Source organism: Nerophis lumbriciformis, linkage group LG26 (assembly GCF_033978685.3).
Source record: "Nerophis lumbriciformis linkage group LG26, RoL_Nlum_v2.1, whole genome shotgun sequence".
In the NCBI taxonomy this organism is placed as follows: domain Eukaryota; kingdom Metazoa; phylum Chordata; class Actinopteri; order Syngnathiformes; family Syngnathidae; genus Nerophis; species Nerophis lumbriciformis.
In genome coordinates this window covers 25,915,502-25,941,435 of record NC_084573.2, presented here as the reverse complement: position 1 = coordinate 25,941,435, position 25,934 = coordinate 25,915,502, and the positions used below count along the sequence as shown (strand labels likewise).

At 37.4% G+C, this 25,934-nt stretch overlaps 1 protein-coding gene across 4 annotated transcripts in view; it reads left to right on the top strand.

The window, feature by feature from the left end:
• LOC133623474 (disks large-associated protein 2) overlaps window positions 1–25,934 on the top strand; it is a 225,244-nt gene that overhangs the window by 165,371 nt on the left and 33,939 nt on the right. For 2 of the 4 annotated variants that reach the window (XM_072916286.1, XM_072916284.1), the window contains exons 4-7: window positions 369–528; window positions 2,574–2,793; window positions 11,437–11,481; window positions 22,838–22,894. In XM_072916286.1, coding sequence (XP_072772387.1) covers window positions 369–528; window positions 2,574–2,793; window positions 11,437–11,481; window positions 22,838–22,894 — 482 coding nt within the window. Of the gene's footprint in view, window positions 1–368; window positions 529–2,573; window positions 2,794–5,352; window positions 8,513–11,436; window positions 11,482–22,837; window positions 22,895–25,934 lie in introns of those variants that run through there. The other 2 variants (XM_072916285.1, XM_061987098.1) reach the window with 2 other exon arrangements.

The following is a 25,934-nucleotide window of genomic DNA, read 5'->3' as shown; positions in this document are numbered from 1 at the left end:
GGGTGTGGATGATAGTGGTCAAGCTTGCCAAACTGCGTTGACTACTTTCCCTGCCTGTGTAACGGAAGCCAGCCAGTGTGGCTGGGCCATGTGTACGTTGGTAAACCTCACTCCCTGACAACCTCAAGAACAGTGCTGGCTATCGAGTTGATAGATCGGTATTTTAGCTCGGTAGATAGCACGCTCGTCTCTCATGATACAGCTACTACTCTATCCTATTAAGCAGTCTTATGAAGGGCATCGGCTGTTGTCTATAGTTTAGACTACTTTACAGTACCAAATAAAGATGGTTACATAATCATGTGGTGATCAAATTCATACTCCACGTGTGGCTTCTTGTCTGTCCCATACCCTTTGTCCGTATTCAGTCCGGGCTACCGCTTGCAAACCATGAGAGAAATGCGGGCCCATCCGAGTGTTACGCTGGACCCTGCTACCACCTTTCACCATCCTCCGCCCTTCCGTTCTCGCAACCAGAGCTACATGCGCGCTGTCAGCACCCTCAGCCAGGCGAGCTGCGTCAGTCAGGTGAGTGGCAAACATGCATGTTACACGGAAGCAATTTGCAAAGACGTGTATCATTTTAATTGCTTGTATTTGTGGGAGTTTATACAGATTTAAAACACTGAGTTAGTCATACTGTTGGTTGTGTTCCGCCAACTGAAATTGGGTTAGTTGATTAATTTGATAAACATTGATATCCAACCTCACTGTGAAATATCACACACATTTTTAAACCGTTACCTTTGATGATCTGTGAATAAATCAGTTAACAGTTGCAGAGAAAGTGCAAATCGGCATGTCTGGAAGAGGCCACTGAGACACGAATAATCACTCACTTGTCGTTACGGCTTGACAATTAATTAGCTTACAGACATGTCACAACAGCAGCTTGTTACTTGCATCAAGACAAGATTAGTGGCTAGACACAGGGGCTGTGAGACGAAGCTTCATGATTAACCACACATCAACATGTTCAGGTATTTCCCTTTTCATATCAGTCGCTATTGTGTTCAGGAGCGTCTCTGGAACCTTAACTGGTGGTTGCTACTGTACATTAAAAATATGTGTGACACAAGTCCAAGTAAAAAGGGGAAAGTATAATTTGAGCAAAATCGAAAGGAATAGATGTACAATCGGTGTGTGTATATTTGTGGGTGCTACAGTCTATATTATTAGTGGAAAAGGGCATTGATAGTCAGGCAACTAATACATTATCACACAGTTAAAAATACAGATGTGTATATGATTTTAATTTCAACATGACCCCCGTCTGTTTTTAGGATACAAATAAGAATAACACAATTTTCATAGAAAATAGAGTCAATTATAATAAAAATTAGTAGAGAGATGTAACAATATGAAAATGTCATTTGACTAAAATCATGTGACCAAAATTATCCCAGTTATTATATTGGCATTGTTGGATGTGCTTGATAATTAACTATACACACACAAAAAATATTTTAAACAAGTTTTATTCAAAAATGTAATAACAAAAAAATGTACATGCGATTAACATTAAATATTGTTCTTACTTCTTGTTATTTGAGTGTTTAAATATGTTTATCTTCTTCCATTTTGAGTGTTTTTAAATGATAAAGGCAAAACAAGCATTACACGTTTGTTTTATGTGACATTACAGGTGGTAACTTCTCGTTGTAGACACCGTCATTCATAAATCGATCCTATCGATTACTCTAACTCTGACGATTCGATTCAAAATCGATTCTCGTTAGTTCTTGATTCAAACCGATTTTCGCAGTATATTACTTGGTACAAACATTTCAATATAACCTTTTCAAAACAGGTCACAGGTTACAAAAGCTCTTCTTGGCTTAGTATAAGTAAGCGCATGGATGGCTTGAAAAAAAAATTTTAAATAGATTTTTTCCCCAAAATAAATTCTTGAACATTTCTTATTGATTTAGAGTTGTAATAATTATAATTTTGCGATAAAGATGTCAATATTTTTTTAGCGCACCCTTAGTGTTTTTACAAGTTCAGATTGTGCTATGATGTTTGTAATGGGGAAATACATTATTGTCGCTTGTATTTATGTTAGCTGTTAAGCTATCTATTCATTAGTGCGCTAGCTTGCTTCTCATTGGGCAGTGACAAGCAGTATGACCGGTCCGTGAGTTTATCCAAGTGCAGTTATCAATCACGGTTTAACAATAAATTAATTTAAAACGGTAACACTAACCGTTGGGAGTTTTACAGGGGTTTATCACTATAGCCGTTAATCGTTACATCCCTATATATCAGAAGATTTGACCCTGTACATTTTTTGTTAGAAATATAAAAAAACATTTTAATGGAAAAGGTTGTGGAAAATGAAAAATGTTGTGCAATACAAAGTGAACGTATTTCTGACTGTGTTTTGCTGTTTATCCACCTTCTGTTTCATTTGATCTTGACATTCCTGCAGTTAAAGTTGGTTGGGAATTGTCAGTGGCATGTCCTTATGCTAACGCTCCTTCATATTTGCTGTGCAAAGGGGAAGAATCAAAGTGAGAAAGAGAAAGGAAGAGGAAAAATTAAGGACTGCTATTCCTGTTTTTGTCTCTCAGGTGAGTGAGACTGAGATCAATGGCCAGTTTGAGTCAGTTTGCGAGTCCGTTTTTAGTGAAGTAGAATCCCAGGCTATGGAGGCCTTGGACCTGCCGGGTTCGTTCCGCACTCGAAGCCACAGTTACCTCCGTGCAATACAGGCTGGTTATTCCCAAGATGACGACTGCTTGCCTTCAATGACATCCTCCACTGTCACTTCAACTCTCAGATCCACAACAGGTAAAACAATAAACCCGCTAATTGAGAGAGGGCCTAGACCACATATCCTCATGCATCCTATACATGCGCACAAACTTGACATACCTACATATGTACAGTGGGGAACCCTTGAATTTCTTAAGATCCTGAGCAGATTTTGCATTGCCCTGATTGTTTAGATGCTTGCGTGTCTGTCATGCATCTGTAGGCTGTGCTGTTGCCAAGCTGCAGACAAGCAAACGAGTGGGAGGGTTGCATACACTTAACCGCCACACAATACCACGACATTGCACAGGCACATTGCAAGGCATGTCTAAAGAACAAAAAGGCCCTGAGCATGTTAAATTGTGGTGTTCTCTGTATACGCTAAGTGTTGTCAGTCTTAGGGAGGGATGAAGAGAGCCACGGGCAAGGGGTCAGGGACTGGTATGATTGAAACCTATTTATGTTAAGAGCATCAACGACAGTACCTGTCCTCCCTCTGCCCTGTTGCACCTGTACATTGGTATTTAATTGACAATAAGACAATAGAAACACTTTAAGGTAAGTCTACAATGCTGGTTGCACAAAAGAACCATCGTACAAGTCAAGGTTGGCATTGAGTATTTAACATATTGCTGTATTGTGTTGCATGAAATGTTTAAAGACCACTTTCAGGCCAACTCATGTATATCTCTACACAAGACCACTGGCTAACTAACCAAACTTTTGATTGTATTTTCTAATTTGAGGATTCTGGTTTTGTTGTGCTGCTCTTGAAGTGCAATTCCACAGCTTTGTGCGACACAGTATTTACAATATGAAGCGTTAGGTTCGTTTGTGCAAGCAGAGAAATCCCTCACTAAGTGTTTGCTGTCAAGAGTAAAGCTATGAACCCTATTGAAACATTTTTCTTTAAGTGTGTGCACTTCTGAATGCCTTCTTTTTTTTATTGTTCTTCACTTTTCTGTCAATTCCAAATGGAAAATTAGGTTAGGAAGTTTATTTTCCTGTTTAGTTTGGATTTTTGTTTTTTTTAATCTACCATCTCCAATTTGGTATCCAGCTCTGGTTTCTTCTCTGTGACAGAAGCACTGAGGATAAAGGAGTGCTCTCCAATCCCACCGTCTTATTTGCTGAACATGAATCAGGCCAAACAAGTAATTTCTGAAGACTGGCGCTCTGCATTAATCGCAAATTGGCAACACAAAGAAATGGCTCCCCATGTTTTGATTCGTTCCCTATGTCTCATAAGGATGCAATGGAATAGTGGCCTAGAAAATAATGTTACCTGTACTCGCTGGGACGAAGATCAATTCCTGCAATTATGTTTTTGACGCTAGTATACAGACCTAGTTTAGTCTAAATTGTAAGGGGTTTATGAACATATCCCTATGTGAGGATAGAGGGAGGAGAAGGAATCTCATGTGGTGCTCTGTAGGGCAGATGAGCAGCAAACCACTCTCCATTTGACCATCCATCCTTGAAGGATAACCAGGGGGAAAGAACAACTGGAGGCATCAGTGATGATTGTTGCAGGTATTTTAATACTAAAGCATACATATATCTATGTATATGTGTTTGCACTGCCTTCTCAGTGAAAAAAATAGCTATTAACTTTTAGAGCTTGGTGGTAGAATAACTGTTATCTTGAGCAAACAACTCACAACAACTCAGACTCAAATCTTTCTTCAAACTGGGCTGAATCAACGACAACAGCAGCAAATGTAAAACTGACTTTTGTGAGTTGTTTGCCATGCCGGTGTTACGTGTGCGCAGACAACCTGTAAATGTAAATGTTTGAGAGATGTATATTTCTAAAAGTTCGGAATGTTTTCACCTTGCAATTATAGAATCATCATTGTCTCAGATGTCTCACATATGAACGTTATCTTGATTTCTTTTCTACCGATGAAAGTGTGGAGTTTTGTAAATGGCCAGGAGTGGCAAAGTCTACATCTCGGCAATGCGTCTGTCAGCTGTCTTTGACTGTGGGATTGCAGCTCTCCCTTGTGTAGCCCTCAAATTTGGGTGGGGAGATGTCAAATCAATCACCTTGGACCCAATATGTTCAATAGGGTTCATAACTGCTTTTTGGTCCAGTGGGTTGTGGATAGCACACATTCTTAGCATCTTTTCGCTTGCACAAAGTGGCACAGTCACTGAGAAACACTTTGACAAATCAATTCTAGAGTAGACCATTGATGATCTGATGATGTTTGATGTGTTTGATTCCACTCTTTTTTGTGCTGTGCAGTGAAAAGATGGAGAGAAGCTTGTTATTCTTTGACATGACTGAGAAGGCAGTGTAAAAACATTATGAAAAGCCTACAGTATGTGAGTTTTTTTGACCACCGTTTGGTAATTTCAGACATACACACCTGAAACCACACTGAAATTGACATGTCTTACATGTGTTGAGAAGTAATCGCAGAACTATTGAGTTTTATTGAGTCGACTTGCCTGCTAACTCACATATTGTATGTTTTCCATAGATATGTCTAGTAAATGCTTTCATTGACAATCCTGATCAAATCACACTCCAGCTGTTCCTTACACCTTGCATTTCCCTCTGTTTGCATATTCAAATCTTTCTTTCAGAGGGATATGATATTGTGGATGCGACGTCATTTCTCAATGACGACATGATAGAGGATGATGACGGTGCCAGCTCCTCTGCCTATGCAGAGCTGGAGAGGCTGGAGAGAGAGACGGTGGCTGCGCGTAGCCATCACAGTACTAGCTCCACCGTAACGGCCATCTCGGTGCCTCCGACAACGCCACCTTCATACAGGGTCCCTAGTGCCTCACCTATAGCCACCAATGAGCCACCGGTCCCACAGGCAATCCAGGCCTTTAAGGAATCTGCAAACATGGTCGCTGCCTTCAACATGCAGTGGAAGGATGAAATCTCAGCTATGCGCTACGAGCTGGCAGAGCTACGGCGAGATGTCTGTGGGGAGCTGAAGACTTTCAACAGCAACTTCTTCAACTTCACTCAGTGTTACAATATGTGGACTTTGTGTCGGGAACCATGCAGCGACAGCACCACACAAACAGAAGATAGAGTGTCCATAGGAATCCAAGCAGGGTCCAGCTGGTCCATTCGGCATAATTTGGAGGACAAGTCAGTGATGTGTCAACCTGAACCGGCACCCTTTAGTATCATGGACTTAATGAACCCACCTCGAATTGAGATCATAGAGGGAACCCCAGAGAGCACACCAGAGGGTTCAGGCAGTCCTGCAAGCCCGCTTCCAATAGAGGACTTCCCATGGGAGATAAATAAAAAGCAAAGGGTCCACAAACCGCAGGAAATATGTGGCCACACAGGTGGTCACAGAAGTGCCAGTCTTGAACTGTGGTGCAGGAAGTACACCAGTGGACCCATGTCGTATATGTCTATGTCATTCTAATCACTCGCACCTTTCACGCTATAGGAAAAGATGAGCAAGCCATGGTAAAACCTTGTATTTACATATAAAGGCTGTTGTTCGTCCCTTTACTCTTTGCAGACACAGTCCGTCATCTGTCAGACAGGTAACAGAGTTCTTTTAACAGCCTTGGAATCCAAGAGACCGCGTGTTGTACTTGCCTTCAAAATGAGGTCACGCGAACATGAGCAAGATGGTAGCTGATCTTGAGATCAACAAGTGCCAACGAGAGCAGCATTGTATTTCATAAGTTGTCTTAAAAAGCCGGCAGACAAAAAGAAAAATCTACTCAAACAAAATCTGAGGGTCACTTAATGCTACAACTCAATAATCAGCCATTTTGAGTAGAGGCATACAATAAGTTGGTTTGTCTGCGTCGAAACTCATTGTCATTCCAGTTTCTCTTCGCGTAGAAACCCTCTCTTCAGCACCTGCGTATACTGTGAATACCTTTATAAACCCTAAGTTTTCTATTGAATTCATCAAAATGACGACATTATTTATTAAGAGATTTCAATAAAGTTTTCTTTTTAGTTATTTTTATCTCGATGGCCTTTGGTTTACTCATTCTGTAAGCCAGCATAGAAGACTTTCAACATTAAAAAAGTTTCTGCTGTCAAAAGTCTCATTCATAAACAGAATATATTAATAATAATTGAATAAACAGTTGTTATTCTGAAAAATAACCTCTATAACTCTATGATAGAGTTTATGACACTGTAGCTTGAGGTTGTGAACCTTAAAATTGAATGAAAGACTTCAGTCTCGCAACATTAAAATAAATTTAAAAAAACAAGAAGGGGGTCTTCAAATTGATCATGCAGCATAAATGTAATGGCTTAAATTAATCCGAGCACAAACTACTTTTATGTTTTGTCGGTGTATTTGTATATACATGTATAAATTTGTATATAGAAAAAAATCTTATATTCAATACATGTTATAAACATACTGTGTTGGATCAGCCGTGAGACGGGTTAGTAAAAAGAAGTAGATCTGGTTCTAAACCGAACAGAGCACCTTTTTCTTCTCAGAGGCCAGCCGCCATTTATTTCATCATGCTAATCACTTGGTTGGTAGCAATGAGTGATCAAGGTTTGGTAAAGAGCTTCAACGATCCGTTTGTTTTCCCTATCTTAATGCATGAGTCTGCACATGTTTGAATTTGCGAGAGTAGAGGATTAGCCACATTCTAACCCGTTCAGCTGTCTTGATGCTGAAAGATTGGTCCCCTAACTATAGACAATCAATGCCGCTGAGGGTCTTGACCTCGCCGACAAGTCCCCAGAGGTGCAGTATGGTACCCGTGAATGTTCTAACACCGCCCAACTAGTGATAGCCGAGCTGGGCTCCTGACTAACCTTAATTGGTCTGAGTCACAGTTGAGTTTTTCAGTCAAAACCTCGCTTATATAATAACAGAGTAGCCTGTCAAGTCGCTAGCATTCCCTCCAGACATTTATCCACTCCATTCATTGTCCCATTGTACCAACGTGGTGTACCAAAGTTAAAAATGAGGCCTCAGGAACTGAGGCCGAAAGCAACCACCTTCAAGTTTGTAAGCACTTCTGGACTATCAAAGGACCGTGACAAGTCTGATGTATAACAAACAGTCTGATTGAAATGTGAACCTGTCATAGGGACCACTATGCTGCCTTTAGCCAGGACAGAGCTTATTCCCCCCTTGTGCGACCAAAAGGCAATAGATGCAAAAATTTGTAAGGAATCTTGAAAGTTTATAAAAAAAAAATTTGTTATAAAGTTATAACATTTAAAATGCCATATTCCACAGAGAAACGGGCAGTATAACTGATGTATTTATTGTTAAAGTTTTGAACAAAAACTGTAAGTGTGTACCGTATTTTTCGGATTATAAATCGCACCGGACGAAAATGCATAATAAAGAAGGAAAAAAAACATATAAAAGTCGGACTACAGTATAAGTCGCATTTTTGGAGGAAATTTATTTGATAAAATCCAACACCAAGAATAGACATTTGAAAGGCAATTTAAAATAAATAAAGAATAGTGAACAACAGGCTGAATAAGTGTACGTTATATGACGCATAAATAACCAACTGAGAACGTGCCTGGTATGTTAATGTAACATATTATGGTAAGAGTCATTCAAATAACTATAACATATAGAACATGCTATACGTTTACCAAACAATCTGTCACTCCTAATCCCTAAATCCGATTAAATCTTCTTCCTCGGTGTCGCTTCTAAACAACGGTAGAAAGTAAAAGGTAGACAATGCGCCGTAATTTTTAAATAATTTCACACATAAGTAGCTCCAGAGTATAAATCACACCCAAATTATGAAAAAAAACCTGCGATTTATAATCCGAAAAATACGGTAAATATTGATTGTTAATTTTTTTAATTTTGAGGCACTTGAAATTCAAATTGGAAGCTGGCTACGACCAGCAGAGACCCTGTTGGTGCATTAGACTGAAGATGAACTGAAACAGAAAGTCAATATTCTCTGTTATAATTAATATGAAAATATTTTAAAATAATAATACAATAATTACTCAATGAAGGAATAGTCGAACACCCATCCTAATTACTTAAATCTGCCGTTCGTAGAACTGGGCTGATAAGACAATAAATTGGTTAATCAAATGACAAATGAAATTTAAGTCAATACATTTGCCGGCATTCATATATTGCTATGTCAGTGTGTGTTTGTTTTCTTTGTCTCTCACGAGAGGGTTCACTCTGTGCGGCATGTTTATTCAATAGCAAAATCAAATGAACGTAGTAAATCCTCTTGTCAGTCATCCACAATCTTTGTCTCGGTGGGCAGAAGTGGGACTGCTATTTTATTACACACACGCAAGTCGCTCGTGAGAAGCACCGCAAGGTGACAAAAATTAGGAGGAGAAAATATGATTGCAAAGCCGAATATATAGGCTTTAAACCGAATGAGACGGATGAACGAGCAAGTATGCACGATTTGTTAGAAAGTGATAGCAAAAAAAATAAAATCTGACCCAGATTTTTCAATTTAGGAAAAACTGCACTTCAAGAATTACAGGTACATTTTGCTAACAGACATTGAGATTCCATTTTATTTTATGTTTACTTAATTCGGTAATTGAAAGTTATTGACATTCCAGTTACAATGGCAAAAAATACTAATAAGAAATCAAAGTTTATTGCGTTTGAGAGGAATCCTTGCCTTATTATTAAATATTGTGATTACCATCCATCCATCCATTTTCTACCGCTTATTCCCTTCAGGGTCACGTGGGGCGCTGGAGCCTATCTCAGCTACAATCATTAGTGCTTATTTTGGTCGCAAAATAATGATGACAATAATATAAATCCATTTATTATCAACCCAGGCATAGATGTTCCATTTTATTAGACACGTAATAATAGGCATTTGACTTGACAGATGAAAATCAACGCTCATTTAATCGATTATTATTATTATTATTTTATATTTGTTATTTTTATATCGACTATCGAGAGCATATACAATGTCAATGTTCTGCAGGTAAAAAAAAAATCCCTCGAAAGTCTCCTTTTTTGAAATACAGTACAAACTATTTGGGACTGAATCAACAGCACCCCTGCTGGTCGTAGCAAAGTAGTGCACTCCACAATGCTTAACAATAAAAATTGTTTGGTTATTATGCCTATCTTGAGGTACAGCGCATCTTCAATGATAATTTGGTTTTGGGTATTGCGAGGGATATTTCCCTGTTATGAACAGCAGCAGAAAGGTGTGTAGATACAACATGAACATCATGTACAACATGATTCATTCTTGAATTGTACACATTTGCAATACTGAATATTTTTCATCTTTTTAAATAACAAAAAAAAAGGAAAGAAAACCAATAAAAAGGCGGGTTTTTATTATTTCAGTGAAGGCATACGACTGTGAAAATACCAAGCTTATAAAGATGTATTAAATATGTGTACATATACAATATGTTCAAAAAATGTAAAGTTATTCGAGGGAATTGCAGTGGCATTCCTCACATATGTTTCTCCCCTTGCTTGGGGAGTGCAAGGTAATTTTAAGGTGCTGGCTAATCATGATGTCTTCAATCTACTTTATATTCATTCATTCTATGCAAATCCTTGGTTCTTGGTGTATTTTTCCGTCATCTAAATATTTGAATTTGCTCATAATTTCTTTTGGTGGAACTTTTATTTATGATTTTATGTTATATCAGATGATTTTGATTTTATTTATCGACCACAATCAAAACATTATATGGTAGATTTATTTTGTAGTAGCATCATCTACTCAAACAAGTGGTTTTTGTTTATTGCTTATTGGAAATGCTGTGCAAAATCATATTTTTGTAAAAAAAAATTAAAAAAAATGGGATTTAGTAAATGTATTTGAGTTATCTCGGTTTCATCTTGATGTCATCATTTTTGTCCAAAGAATGTCCATGTCCCTTGATATGAGTGAAGACATGTAGCAACAAAAGATAGATTGGTCTATACACGATTTTAGAGTATAAAAAGAGACTTATAATAGGAGAAAATTGACAAAGTATTATTTTTCAGAAGAAATTATTTGTCAGAAGTTTGCTATGTTTATTCATCCCTTAAGGTCTATTTGGGATTCAGTTGAGACAACAGTGACATCCAATTATTAGGACAAAAGTTTTTGTATGGGTCTCATTTGCACCTAAAACTCTGTTGAATCGGAATCATTTTTTAAATCCCTTGGTTCTTGCTCTGCATTTTCTTCAACACAAAATGTGCTTCTCTGTTTTGCATCCGTCATGATGCAATTTTCAGGGATCTCGGACTGCAATGTTTGGTCAGAATCAGAAAACGTCCACGTCATAAAACATATTTTTTGATGACAGTCGTTTAGCCTGCATTTGTTAGCCTGTGCTTATTTTGTATATGAATCAAACCTTTGCTTTGAAATTGGGTTTGCTTACTGTGGTGTTTTTCTTTTTCTGTGTGTGGATTTTTATTCAAACATTTCCTGGCCTTATGTATTTTTTTCATAAATTGATATAAAACATTGGATTAAAATTGCTGTCATTATGTTTATGTTGAAGATAATTGAATGGGGGTCATAGCTTTACAATGACATCCAACCAGAACGTTGCAGACAGTGAGTTGTTTACACCAAAACACATGACCAACACAAAGCATGAGACACTTTTCGCTTTAGCTCTTTCTACTTTTTTTACCCTTTTCGGGAAAGCTGTCATTTTTTTGGTTGGTTATTATTTCCTTTTTCTTTTATTCCCCATTTTAGGCGCCCGTAGCTTAGCTGCGGGGCGTAGAGAGTACGGTAGGTCCGGTAGGGAACAGTTTTATTATTTCTTTCTTTTATGTGTTTCATACATTTTGTCTGACTCATTGACATTTTTTCACCTGGTAGAAATGAATGATGTCATGCTCGCTATAAAAAACTTGAACTGTCTTTATCATGTTTCTACATTAAAGTCAGTGGACTGTTTGTGTACTCGTACTTGATAAGGAAGAATGAGATGTCAACAAAATCAGTGTTTCTTAACTATTATCCATTATTGGGCTGCAAAAAAATTCTGTTTCTCAGCTGTGCTCCAATATGGACGGCAGCAGTACTCAGTTGTAATACAGTTTTCCACCACTTGTGGCAGTAATGACATTCTCAAACAAACTAAAGTCATAGAGAAGTTTTTTAAGTGCAAAAATGATGACTAGAGTGGCGAAACTGTATTTTCATTTGCACATTAATTTTATTGACAGTTTAGTTTAGAAACATAATCATTGTTAATTTTTATATTTATATATTTACTTCAGTAAATTATCTTAGTTCCTTCTTATGCAGTATATTTGGTTAGCACTTATTTGTCTAATCAGCCTGACCTAAGCCTAAGGTTTATGTGTTAAATAAATACTAATCTTTGTGATTAACACATGGTTTCATATCATTTGACAAGGTTATAAACTGTAAGTAGGTTAGATATAATTATTGAATATTATTAAAACCGAGAGTAAAATTACTAATTCAGTCTTAATATTTGAGTGGGCCTCGGGGCCCACTTCAGAGGGTTAAGAACCCTTGCTCTAGATAATGTCAAAGGGCAAAACCCAAGACATAATGAAGGGAATTAAAGAATTATAAATATTAACTATATCCTTTGATTCTGAAAGACAATAGCATTAAATGTTTAGATTCCATTCAACTTTAGTTTTGTTTTTGCTCCTCGGTTTTAACACTAACTCACCTTCTTGCTTTAACCATCATTTCTTTGCATAAACAGAAGAATCAATAAAGACACACAATTGTACCTTTGAAATATACCGGCATACGGCAAGGCAGGTCAAGACCAAACAAACACCTTTGTTCCACAAACCAGCACTAATCAATGCTCTTGTTATGGTCGCTGTGATAAATAACTTTTATTGCAACACTTTCACGATGAATCCAGTGGGGCCTCTGAAGTGGAAAATCCTTGAGGTTGTACAATTTGGAATTTAATCAATATATTTCAGAAAGACAAACTTTGTAAATCCTGCATGAATGGAGTTCGGAGAACCGTGATGCATTACGTCACGTGAGAGCTGGCTCAGCCTCGGCATGTCTTTTGTGTTTCCCTTTAGCTTGTTGCTTTCTTATTTCAACATGCATCAAGCAAAAACTGAATATAGTGTAAGCCCCACATTCAGATCAGCAGGACTCTAGCATTGCAATCAATTTTGTCATTGTTTTTAGCAGTGCTTCTATTCTTTTTACACTCACACGACAATTAAGAATGTTGAAATTAGGGATGTTCCGATCAGGGTTTAATGCTAACGATACGGTCGACCGATACCAATACTGTAAATTTGTCTGCATATTTATGGTGAGTGTTATTGACAACTTAACAATATCAACACAGTATTCAAACAAGTTCCTTATTCTTAGTCAGTATTACACAATAACTAAACGGGAAAAAAAAACTACCATCTTTTACTCTTTTAAATTCTTTGGTTAAGGTAATTATTTCATAAGTTTGTAAACATTAACAAAAACAACAAACAAATAATTTTAACAAAATCTACATATCGACTTAATCACTCGAGTATCAAACATAAACCATGTTTACACTGCAGGCCTAAGTGGCCCAAATCGGATTTTTTCTAAATCTGATTTTGTCTAGTTGACTGTAAAATATGATCTTTATCAGACTCCCGCGTAAACACGCACTGTCCCCAATGTGGCCCCAACGTGGCCCCAACGTGGCCCCAACGTCACATGCATGCGCAGTTTGATAAAGTGAAAACAAAAGGAGTTATTGTGCGCTGCAGATGCGCTCATGGTAGCGAAGCTGCACTTACTGTGCTCAAGATGCAAAAAAATGCTAAATGAAGAATTTGCTTCATATAGGAGATATGTTAATAATATATATTATAAGTAAAAAACAAACACCATTCAAAAATGCGAGCAGACATCAAAACGCAGCAATTGACTTCGTCCTAATCAGCCCCTTAACTCACCCAGCATGCAGCTATACAACTATAAAAGAATGTTGCTGAATAGACGATATGTCCAATATTTTTTATTTCTGACACATTCCCACACGTATGACAGAGGATTCTCTGTCATTCGTCTGTCTTTGCAGCGCGAGCGCCAATCCTCCGTGTGTGTAACTGTGTCAGTTGGCAAGTACTTTTCAGACGCACAAAAGAAAACTCAAAATATCGCTCGTAAAACGGTGATGAGTATTGATAAATCACATTAACTTAGGCTGCATAACATATTTGTATCTTCTCCTCCCAGTGTTGTTTTGTTATTTCGCAAACATTCTGCATGTTAATCAAGACAGAGGCGCAAAATGGATCTCTGCACTTTGCACACGTTTAGTCGATCAGCTTTGCATGTGCTATCGAGTTTGCACGTGTTTTAGTACGCGCAAAAACCTTTAGTTAATCAGGCCCTAAGTCTAACATGTTTAGCCTTGTCCTCCAGTGATAATTGTACTTAAGACATTAAGAAGTGTATTATTTTGCCACATTGGAGGTGATTATTATTATTATTATCTTAGGGGAGTGTCTCCACACACAATTAGCTGCTTGCCGCTTGTCAGCCGGGGGACTAAAAATAAATACAGTGCCCGCTAGAGGGAATCGGCGTTTGTGATCAGCATCAAAAGGCATTAATGGCCAATGGCGATGGCATACTTTTCCACAAAAATCTTCCGATACCGATCGGTGGCCAATTGGTCGGCACATCCTTTGTTAAAAGGTTAGTTGCTAATTATCTTTGCAATACACTATGGTCATTCAGCTTAAGTCTGTTTTACTGTTTTATTAACTAATATTGACTATAATAGTTATAGATAGATGTGTTTTGGCTTGTTTAACGTTGTCAAAACACAACGTTTAAGATACCTAACAAATCAGTGGTTGATTAGCGTTGCCGGTGGTGTCATCTATAAAACCGTGTGTAGAATTATGAGTGAATGGTTGTGTTTTTATAGATCACACGGAAAACACCATACGCAAGCTTTACAGATGAGACTCCAGAACAGATTGTGCTAAACGTTCCATTGTGTAAGCCTTTTATTTAGCAACAGAATACCTTAGTTGTTTTTTTCTTTGCAAATCTTCTTTCCAGTGGTAACATTAATCTGTCACGCCAATGATTGCTTTTGCTAAAGGTTACATATACAGTTTAATCAGTCTCGAGCGTGTGGCCCCTCATAGGGTGAAATAACTTGTTTGTTTTGCTCGCTGGCTTCTTCATTTGATTCAGCCACTGTGGCAAATACACATTGGCAGAGGTGTGTCTTCGAATAAACTTAAAGGTGCAGCAAAGTTTGCGCTGATAACACAAGAGGTCCTGGCTCCAGTAAGCGATCCAGTGTGGCCGTGCAAGATGCTACTCTTTTATTACCAAGACATTGTTCAACATCCAATAGCAAGCCTAACAATATCCCAAAAATGATGGTTTATTGAGAGGATCCCACATATGTAGTCATTGATCTGTATTGGTTTGTTGTGATCTATCACACATGTAAGGTAACTCCACCTTGCATCCATGGGGGCATCACCACTGTATGTATATATGTATGTGGCCACCAGAAACATGCTTGTTTTATTGTGCAACCAAATTGAAAAAAACAAAAAAACTACCAACCTCTGGGATGTAAGGACATCGACGGCGGAATCATCCACACCTTCAGCTCCTTTGAGATGTCCTCTGTCAGATCACCTGCACATCCCTTCATCCACTCAGCGACCACTCATCCATCTCCATGAAGCAGCTATAACAGAATGGTCGATAAGACACGATGATTAGCATGACATGTGACAACAAACAGAAAAACACAAACAAATTGATAGTCGGATGGGCCCAACCCTCTCTTAGTCAGTGTTAGGCCGCTAAGCAGTATTTTTGGATGTTTTTAAAGGGGACCGATGATGATTTTAATCTACATTCAAAACACTTCCTTGTGGTCTAGATCAGTGGTTCTCAAACTTTTTTCAGTGATGTACTCCCTGTGAACATTTTTTTAATTCAAGTACCCCCTAATCAGAGCAAAGCATTTTTGGTTGCAAAAAAGAGATAAAGAAGTAAAATACAGCACTATGTCATCAGTTTCTCATTTATTAAATTGTATAACAGTGCAAAATATTGCTCATTTGTAGTGGTCTTTCTTGAACTATTTGGAAAAAAAGATATAAAAATAACTAAAAACTTGTTGAAAAATAAATAAGTAATTCAATTATAAATAAAGATTTCTACACGTAGAAATAATCAACTTAAAGTGCCCTCTTTGGGGATTGTAATAGAGATCCATCTGGATTCATTAACTTAATTCTAAACATTTCTTCACAAAAAAAGAAATCTTTAACATCAATATTTATGGAACATGTCCACAAAAAATCTAGCTGTCAACACTGAATATTGCATTGTTGCATTTCTTTTCACAGTTCTTTTTGACAGACATTTTAGTGAGGGTCAAACCATCATGGCATGGGGGAAACTCTGGGTTTATGGTAATGAATGGAATAGCCTACTTGATTTGATGTTCAGTTTATGAACTTACATTCATATTTTGTTGAAGTATTATTCAATAAATATATTTATAAAGGATTTTTGAATTGTTGCTATTTTTAGAATATTTAAAAAAAAACTCACGTATCCCTTGGCATACCTTCAAGTACCCCCAGGAGTACGCGTACCCCCATTTGAGAACCACTGGTCTAGATAATACATATTGGTTATGATTTCGTCTACATTTTGCGTACATTTTGCTCCAATGTCAACTGTCATCGTTTTTTAGGTCGGCTTTGGGATGTTCTTATTGTTCTGAGATTGCAAATGAAACCAGGCCCTACCCTCTCTAAGAGTTTTATAATTTATGTTTTGAAAATGCACGCTGTTTAAAAATGTATCTTGAAGTAGACACCGCTATTTTTATTCCAGACACGGTAAAAAATAAGCCTAATTAACATTATCTAGATTGACCCGCTCACAACATTAGGTACACCTGCACACTCTCAGATTGATTTAGAGAGTGCATAAAAAAAGCTGTTTTTAACCACCATTTATGTCACTACATAATACTTTATACTACCACTTTTGGGGTTTCCTCTGGCTGAGAGCTTTATGGTGCGTTCTATTTACCACGTAGGAAGTTGGAAGTCGCACAGCTAAGCTAGAGCATTCCAGCTACCAAGTCGAAAATCAAGACGGCGACATCAACAAAAGCTATTCTTGCGCTTGCATTATCTGAATATAAACAACTTCTGGACAAATATGCGCTCCTTCTGCAACCTTCAAACATGATGGATAAAGAATAAAAATAAAGAAGCCGTTGTTAGCGATGTAGAATGCATTTTTAAAATGTACAATACAGTAACATGATCATATATTGTATGTAAATAAATATATGTATGTACATACATATATATACACACACATATACCGTATTTCCTTGAATTGACGCCGGGTATATAGTATGCGCATGCCTCGATTTACCGCAGGGTCAAACTCGTTTTCGCAAAATAATTAGCGCATGCCTAAAATTGTTTTAATGTTGGTGACATAGTTTAACATAAATATATGCATAAATCTACATAACATATGTCCCGAGTCCTGTGTGCAACATCCAGCATAATACATCACAATTGATTATACCGGTATACATTGTACCGCTGTGTTATAACTCAGGCACTTGGGAGCCATTCAACAATTACGTATGCAAAGGGGGGTGGGGTTGGGGGTCAAAATCCTGGGGGAGAAATGCGCACAATTAAGTACCATCATTTGTATAGTAAATTTTGCGTACGGGGGTTGGGGTCAAAATCCTGGAGAAAAATGCGTACGTAATTGTTGAATGACCCCTTGTAAAAATAAAGAGTGTCACGTTATAATTGCCTTTTCAGACCCAAACAAAAAGAACTCCCGGGATGATTCATTGTGCTTTAAATTTTATTGCGGCATTAAGCGATGTCATGATTATCCTTACATCACACTCAAATTTATAAGCGCATGCCTAAATTTACCGCATGCCTTTGGTAAGCGCCGGAGTGAGAAGAGGTTTTAAATTAATTACCGCCGGTGTGCTAATTCAAGGAAACACGGTATATATAAACATATATATGTATATATACACATATATTATATATACTTAATATACGTACATGCATATATACACACATACATACACATATATACATACATATATACACACGTGTATATATATTCATTCAATAATACATTGTAGGCGGCTGATTTAGTGCAAAAAAGATTTGTCATACATGCTAATAACAGTTATTACAAAAGGTTCTATTATTGTTTACACTGAGAGCAGCCATCTTTGAAAGCCAATTTTCGGAAAAGGAAATCCGACCTCGGGGTGAGTTCCAGTTGAAACTTCCGACGAGGAACTCAGAGATTTCGACTTTCCAGTACAAATGGAACACACTATTACTTATTGTCTAAATAAAAACATTTACCTCGCTGACGTCACAACGTAGCCAGACTGCAAAACTCCGTGCTCAGAGGCATCCAAAATTGCGTGCAAGCTCATGTCAAAATGCATGAAACTTGTGATTTGGCATTGTTTAACACGTATTTCCAACATTTATAAGTCAGAAAATACGAAATTCATCAGCAGTACCCCTTAGGCCTTTTTTATATTAATAGGGATCTACTGTTAACAATTCGGACTCGGCCCTGTTCCCATCAAGTAGGACAGTTTCATACAGTTTGGTACAGTTCACCATTTTCTGCGTTTCCATCATAAAAAGTCCCACATTATGACCTGTATTATGACTGCTTTTCAGCATGAATTTTATTGTGTGAATTTAGTACATTTTGCTTGTGTAGGACGCTGCTGTCAACTTATTGGTCGACAGAGAATTGTTACTTCTGTGTTACGGTCTATTACCGTGGATGAATGGCGGACATAATAATTGATCCATTCAGTTGTTTATTAGTCGTGTCTTGAAACAACTGAAGCAAATAAAGCGAATATTTGCCTGCAACCAGCAGAGGTGTTTGTGGGAAAGGAGCATTAATTAAACATATAAATTGTCAAAAATGTATTGTCACCAAACACTGCCTTGCTTTTTACTTTGTGGAATATTCTTGTCTGGTGAGTACAATTCCCACGACAGTCATGCTTCAGTCGTTGTTAGTCACAAATTCTTTGTGATCAGTATTAAAGTCTGAACTGTACCACTTGATGGAAACACTGCTGAATTGATTTGTCAAAGGACACGAGTTCTTTGCGACACTTGACGATGTAAAGTTTTAAACTATGGCTGGGCAATTAAATAAAAAAAGATTGAAACTGACATTTAGAGCTTTTAACCGACGGAAAACTGCCATGTAGATAATTCATATGGTTCCCCTCTTGAATTCTCTCTCTAATTATACACTATTCCCTTAAAAGGGGTCATATTATGATTATTTTTTCTACATTCAAAACACTTTCTGTTGGTCTACATCAGTGTTTTCTAACCATTGGCGCCCCCTAGAGGTCTGCCAAAAACATCTGTTTCCTAGCTGTGGTTCATATGGCCCGCAGCGGTACAGTAATGACAATTTCAAACAAAGAGAAGTAGGGCTGCAACAACTAATCGATTAAAATCGATTATAAAAATAGTTGGCGATTAATTTAGTCATCGATTCTTTGGATCTATGCTATGCGCATGCGCAGAGGCTACTTTATTTTATTTTTTTATAAACCTTTATTTATAAACTGCAACATTTACAAACAGCTGAGAAACAACAATCAAAATAAGTATGGTGCCAGTATGCTGTTTTCCCCCCCCCAATAAAATACTGGAAAGGATAGAAATGTAGTGTGTCTCCTTTATCCGATTATTAATCGATTAATCGAAGTAATAATCGACCGATTAATCGATTATTAAATTAGTTGTTAGTTGCAGCCCTAAAGAGAAGAAGTCTGGAGCTAAAGTCATAAAAAGTTTCTTAAGCGCAAAAACTATGACACAAGTGGTGAAGCTATATATTAATTTGCACTTCAATTTTATTGACAGTTTGTATATGTTGTTATCATTTACTATTAATCTAGTTAAAATTGATTTATTTAAGCACTGCATAAATGTTTATAAATTTATTTTTATTAGTTTTTATGCGTACCTTCTTTTGCAGTATATTTGATCCATATCTAGTTTTGTAATCAGCCTGACCAAAATATAAGGTTTATGTGTTAACTAGATAATAATCTTTGTGATTAACACATGGTTTCATATCATTTGACAAGGTTTATCTTGTTAAACTGTAAATTGGTCAGATATAATTATTGAATATGATAGCAAATTAAGAGTAAGATTACTAATTCAGTGTTAATTTTTGAGTGGACCTTGAGCCCCTCTGTATTGGAAAAGTTGGGCCCCGAGGTCAAAAAGGTTAAGAACCCCATAACTTGTAACGGTAGTTCTTTGGTCAATGTTTTGCAAAGTCTTCAATCCGCTCTCTGACCGTCTCTTCAGGACGCGCCGTTTTGTAGGCGGTCTTATTTACATGTTTCTACTTGGACTGCATCTTCTCCCTGCCAGCCATGTTGTAGTTTTTTGCGCTTTTATATAGAGTCTACTGACAGATATTAGTTAGAACTAGGGCTGCAACTAACGATTAATTCGATAATCGATTAATCTGTCGATTATTACTTCGATTAATAGATTAATAATCGGATAAAAGAGACAAACTACATTTCTATCCTTTCCAGTATTTTATTGAAAAAAAAAACAGCATACTGGCACCATATTTATTTTGATTATTGTTTCTTAGCTGTTTGTACATGTTGCAGTTTATAAATAAAGGTTTATTTAAAAAAAAAATAATAATAATAATTTTTTTTTAAAACAATAATAATAATTGCCTCTGCGCATGCGCATAGCATAGATCCAACGAATCGATGACTAAATTAATCGCCAACAATTTTTATAATCGATTTAATCGATTAGTTGTTGCAGCCCTAGTTAGAACTATACGCTACTTTGTATTAGAAATGGCAACAGCTGAGGACTCATGTGCATGTACGAGCCAGTGTGCCCCAAAACAAGAGTACGGAGAAAAAGAAGAAGCTTACTGACTACAGCATCAGACTACAATAGTGAACTCGAGCAAATGGCATACATTTCTACCATTTATGGATATATTTGCTGACGCCACAACTGGGAAAAACGTCACAAATTGGGCAAATTCCTAACATTCGGAAGAAGTATGAAGGAAGGCATGATTGTTTTATAAATATCTCCTCCACCTTGCTCCATCATCCAGTCTGACACATTGAAGCGTCATGAAGGAAAACTAAAGACACTGAGCCAACAGAACATTAACAGCTTGTACCGGATAGGAATTCCGTGTTATTTGTTTGGACAAACTTTGGCTACAATAACAATGACGTTGACCGTAAAGTAGCAGTTGCGAGTGGAATATTTGTGCATTAATCAAAATCAAGATTAAAAAAATCGCCCAGCCTTAGTTTAAACTTCTTTTTTTTTTAATCTTAGGAATTATTGTTTGTAAACACTACTCCTCAGGTCATTCAATCGATCGCAACTGGACTCTTTGGTTTGTCTTAGGAAACATTTCGCCTCTCATCCAAGTAGGCTTCATCAGTTCATACTCATGGACTTGGATTGGTCTGATCTACTCGGATTAGAGGCGAAACGTCTTCTAAAACAAACCAAGTCCAGTTGGGATGAATTGAATGCCCTGAGAATACAATGACCTGGATGAATGAGAACGTCCATCGACACGTAAACACTACTTATTTTCAATGATATTGTGGTAGTCGTGGTCAACAATGATACTGTTTTTTTTGTCAGGGCCCTAATTGGTGATTTGCCTCCATTAATCGGTGATGGTATCGCAGACGACACACTCTGCATATTAACTCACTGCTTAGCAAGTTGTTTGGCAGAGCGCACAGATTAAATGTTTATCGTTAAAGGATTAGTTTTAGGGGGTTTAAGGCTTTAGAAGCCTAATATTTATCCTCATCATAATTTACATACATAGTTGTCTCTTTGTCCCTGCAACGATGAAATGAGGCTTGATGGCAGGATTAGCAGAACGCGGACGCTACACAATCACTCTGTTCCATCTCCAGCCCCCATGCTCATGCACAGCTCGTCAGTCATCGCACGTCATTAAGCCGCAATCCGCCCTGATCTGCGTCAGAGCGGCCTCTCACCAGCCTCTCTGCCAGCCCCGACTTCACAGCTGTGGCAAAGACGGCGTCTGGCACGAGGGGACGGAGTCGCATGGCGATCGCTCTGAACCTTAACGAAATAGCAAAAAAACAAATACGAACAAAAGGTGGTCTGTTGCATTCACTGCGATTGATAAGACCTTGTATTTCTGACATTGTGCTTCTTTAAAGTACACATGTATGCAATCTTAGTGCGTATGAGTAGCAGTATATATTACTGTAGCCCTCAAAAAGTGGAATTGTTATCAAGTCGATAACTTTACTACTACAAATTAAAAATACTGCATAATGTCTTCACGAAGGCAGTCCAAAGGTCCTAGCTTGTTCTCATTGTTTAGATATTGACTTATTTTGAATGCAATGCACTACTTCTACATTTAACTACCTTTTATATTTGTCTCGTGTGTATATGTGTACATTCAATAATATGTCTGTCTGTTTTGAGATGCATGAGTGGTATGAATTGCTCACTACAATAAATCATAATACATGGGCAACACAAATATGGATTTTGATCGCATACATTTGTGCTTTCCGTCTAATTTTCAACATAAATAACTATATAGTACTAATGCACATTTGCCGGAAATCTTGCCCACTGTATGATGACATTGCAAGTCGAGAAAGAAACACAGGTAAAGCTGGACAACGAGCTACACACTAATTAGCATACTACTGCAAAAGTGGTCATTAAATTGCTAAGAGACATGTCCCCTCCATGTTAGGTCACCCTTGAAGCTAATTAAACACTACAAAATAAAGAATTATGCATTCAATCCAGAATAACTGTGTTTCTTTCCGCCTGTTTTTCACTGATGTAACAACTATGTTTGTTAGGAGAATACATCAATATTTGCTATAGAATTCAAGTCTGTCTTGGAATGTAAATGTAATACAAGTAAGTGTGTGTGCGCGTGTGTGTCTGTGAGTTTATCTGTGTCACGCTTGAACGAGCCTTCAATAACTGGCTGTGCTTGGATCTTGCAGGGATTCAGTTCCGCCTTCCTACTTCCTGCAGTGTGGACCGTGCTCAGCCACCACCAGGTACCAGTCAGTCGCCATATTTTACCTTTATATAGTATACAGTGGTTGTATACAAGACTATCAGTGTGGTAATATTTGAAAAAAAAAAGTACTGACTCCAAGTCTGCTATGTTGACAAAGTGTGTTTGGTTGCATTTTTATCTCTCAAGAAAGCAAAAGGCAAGGCATGTAATGCTCCTGCTATATGTCTGTTCCCAGGGCATTCAATCGACCGCACCTGGACTGTTTGGTTTGTCTTAGAAGATGTTTCGCCTCATCCAAGTAGGCTTCATCAGTTCATGCTCATAGACTTAGATTGGTCAGATGTAGTCTAGATCTGAGACTGGGATCTGAGACGGACATCTAAGACATACTTGCCAACCTTGAGACCTCCGATTTCGGGAGGTGGGGAGGGGGGCGTGGTTGAGGGCGGGGGCGTGGTTAAGAGGGGAGGAGTATATTTACAGCTATAATTCACCAAGTCAAGTATTTCATATATATATATATATATATATATATATATATATATATATATATAAGAAATACTCAAGTATTTCATATATATATATATATATGTATATATATATATATATATATATAATGTATATACTCAAGTATTTCATATATATATATATATATATATATATATATATATATATATATATATATATATATACATACCTGCCAACTTTTGAAATCAGAAAAACCTAGTAGCCATTGTCCAGGGGCCGCAGGCCCCGGTAGGTCCAGGACAAAGTCCTGGTGGGGGGTTCAGGCTTCGCCCCCCGACGCAAAATGATTGATTGCATTCAGACAGGTTAAAATGTTGCTAAAACCATCACTTTTCTATCAGTCACAGTGACTTTTCAAAACAAAAATATTACAGCAAAAATCATATGGGTTGATTGACATGTTTATTCTGTAAGCTAACTTCAATAGTTTGAAATTATTTTGACAGTTAATGCCAGTTATCCTGTCAACCTTTCACAAGACTTCAATTTGTTAATTGAAAGTATAAACAGTATAAACACTTTTTACAGTAAACAAATGGTAAAACAGTACTAAACAATTCCATTAAAAAAAAAATTGGTGTCATTATTAACTTTCTGTCCAAGCTTGTATAATCTACTGCCTTGTTCAATTGTAAAAAATATTCTGTGCCTAAAATTCACATTTCTATCACAATTATCATACTGTAAACATGGTAAGCTAACTTCATTAAAATTAATAGTCCTGTCAATAGCATGGAATTACAATTCAAATGTAGTTTTTTTGTAAGCCTTTCAAAAGAATTCAAAATATGAAAAATTAATGAAAATTAATTTAAGCCATCAGACACTTGAAAAGTGGCACATCACATCTCTAATGTAATCATTTTAACTTTTCAACAGAAATAGCACTGCAAAAATATTAAGGACATACTTCTGTATTTTGGTAGTTATGCTGTCAACATTTAACAAGATTTCTTCAACTTGGACTTGAAAGCATAAATAGTATAAACACTTTTAACAGTATAACAGTACTAAACAATTCCAATAGATAATAACATTGGTGTCATTACCTTTTTGTGGCTAAAATCCAAATTTAGCAACGGCATTAGACTTGTGTTTTTTTGTCCCAACGTGGTCTTTTACATCGCTAATTCTTCCGTGTCCGATCGAAAAATCTTGTCTGCACAAGGTGCAATTCGCGTAGTTTTCACCCTTTTTGGAACGGATAATTATTCCCGGATAGGCTTTTGAATATTCTTCACGGAATGACTGCAGTTTTCTTTTCGGTTTAAGACTCGTTTGCGATTTTTCTCCGGTTGATTCCATGATCGTTCGCTCGTTTGGAAACAATGGGCAACAGGTGCCTCGTGCTTGGCAGCGGTGCTATAAATAGCCTCGCGCACGGCATTCGGAATGGTTCGATAGGAAGTTACGGGAAGCAGTGTCGATTGTGATTGTTGTTACGCGATTTCGTGAATAAAACTTAAAAAAATAAAATAAAAAATTAATTAATGAAAAACCGTATTTTTATCACTGCAACCGTAACCCGGAATAGGTTGATGAAAACCGTACTAATTACGGGAAAACCGGAGTAGTTGGCAGGTATGTATATATGAAATACTTGACTTTCAGTGAATTCTAGCTATATATATATATATTTATTTTATTATGTGTATATATATATATATATATATATATATATATATATATATATATATATATATATATATATAGTATAGCAGTTGTGCACTGCACTCTCTAAAAGCCCTAGATGTTATTGTCACATATGCATGTACAGTAGATGGCAGTATTGTCCTGTTTAAGAGTGTCACAACATTGTTGTTTACGGCAGATGAACTGCTTTACGGTAGACGAAAACGTGACTGCTGTTGTTGTGTGTTGTTGCCGCGCTGGGAGGACGTTAATGAAACTGCCTAACAATAAACCCACATAAGAAACCAAGAACTCGCCCTCGATCATTCTACAGTTATAACATCATTGGGCAGGCACGCTGTTTATATTGTGGGAAAGCGGACGTGAATACAAGCTGTCGACACGTCACTCAGGTCCGCATGGAGCTGGAGGGGGCGTGGCCTCCAAGTCCGCCTGAATTTCGGGAGATTTTCGGGAGAAAATATGTCCCGGGAGGTTTTCGGGAGAGGCGCTGAATTTCGGGAGTCTCCCGGAGAATCCGGGAGGGTTGGCAAGTATGATCTAAGACTTTATGGAGTCTATGGGCTTGAACTGATGAATCCTACATGGATGAGAGGCGAAACGTCCTCTAAGACAAACCCAACAGTCCGGTTGCATACCCTGAGAATACAATGACCTATATGAATGAGAACATCCATAGACATATATGTCTGTTGTTCTTTTGTTTAGGATTAAACAAAGTGACACAGACTTTAGGACAACCCGATAAATGTTGCTGTAGGCTTGTATACATGTGTAGATGTGCAGTTAGTCTACTTAAATTAGGAATAGTGGCTCATCTGGTCCGTCAGATAATAATGTTGTAGACATATATATGTAGATGCCGCATTGAGCGACGAATATTACGTCGACGTGTG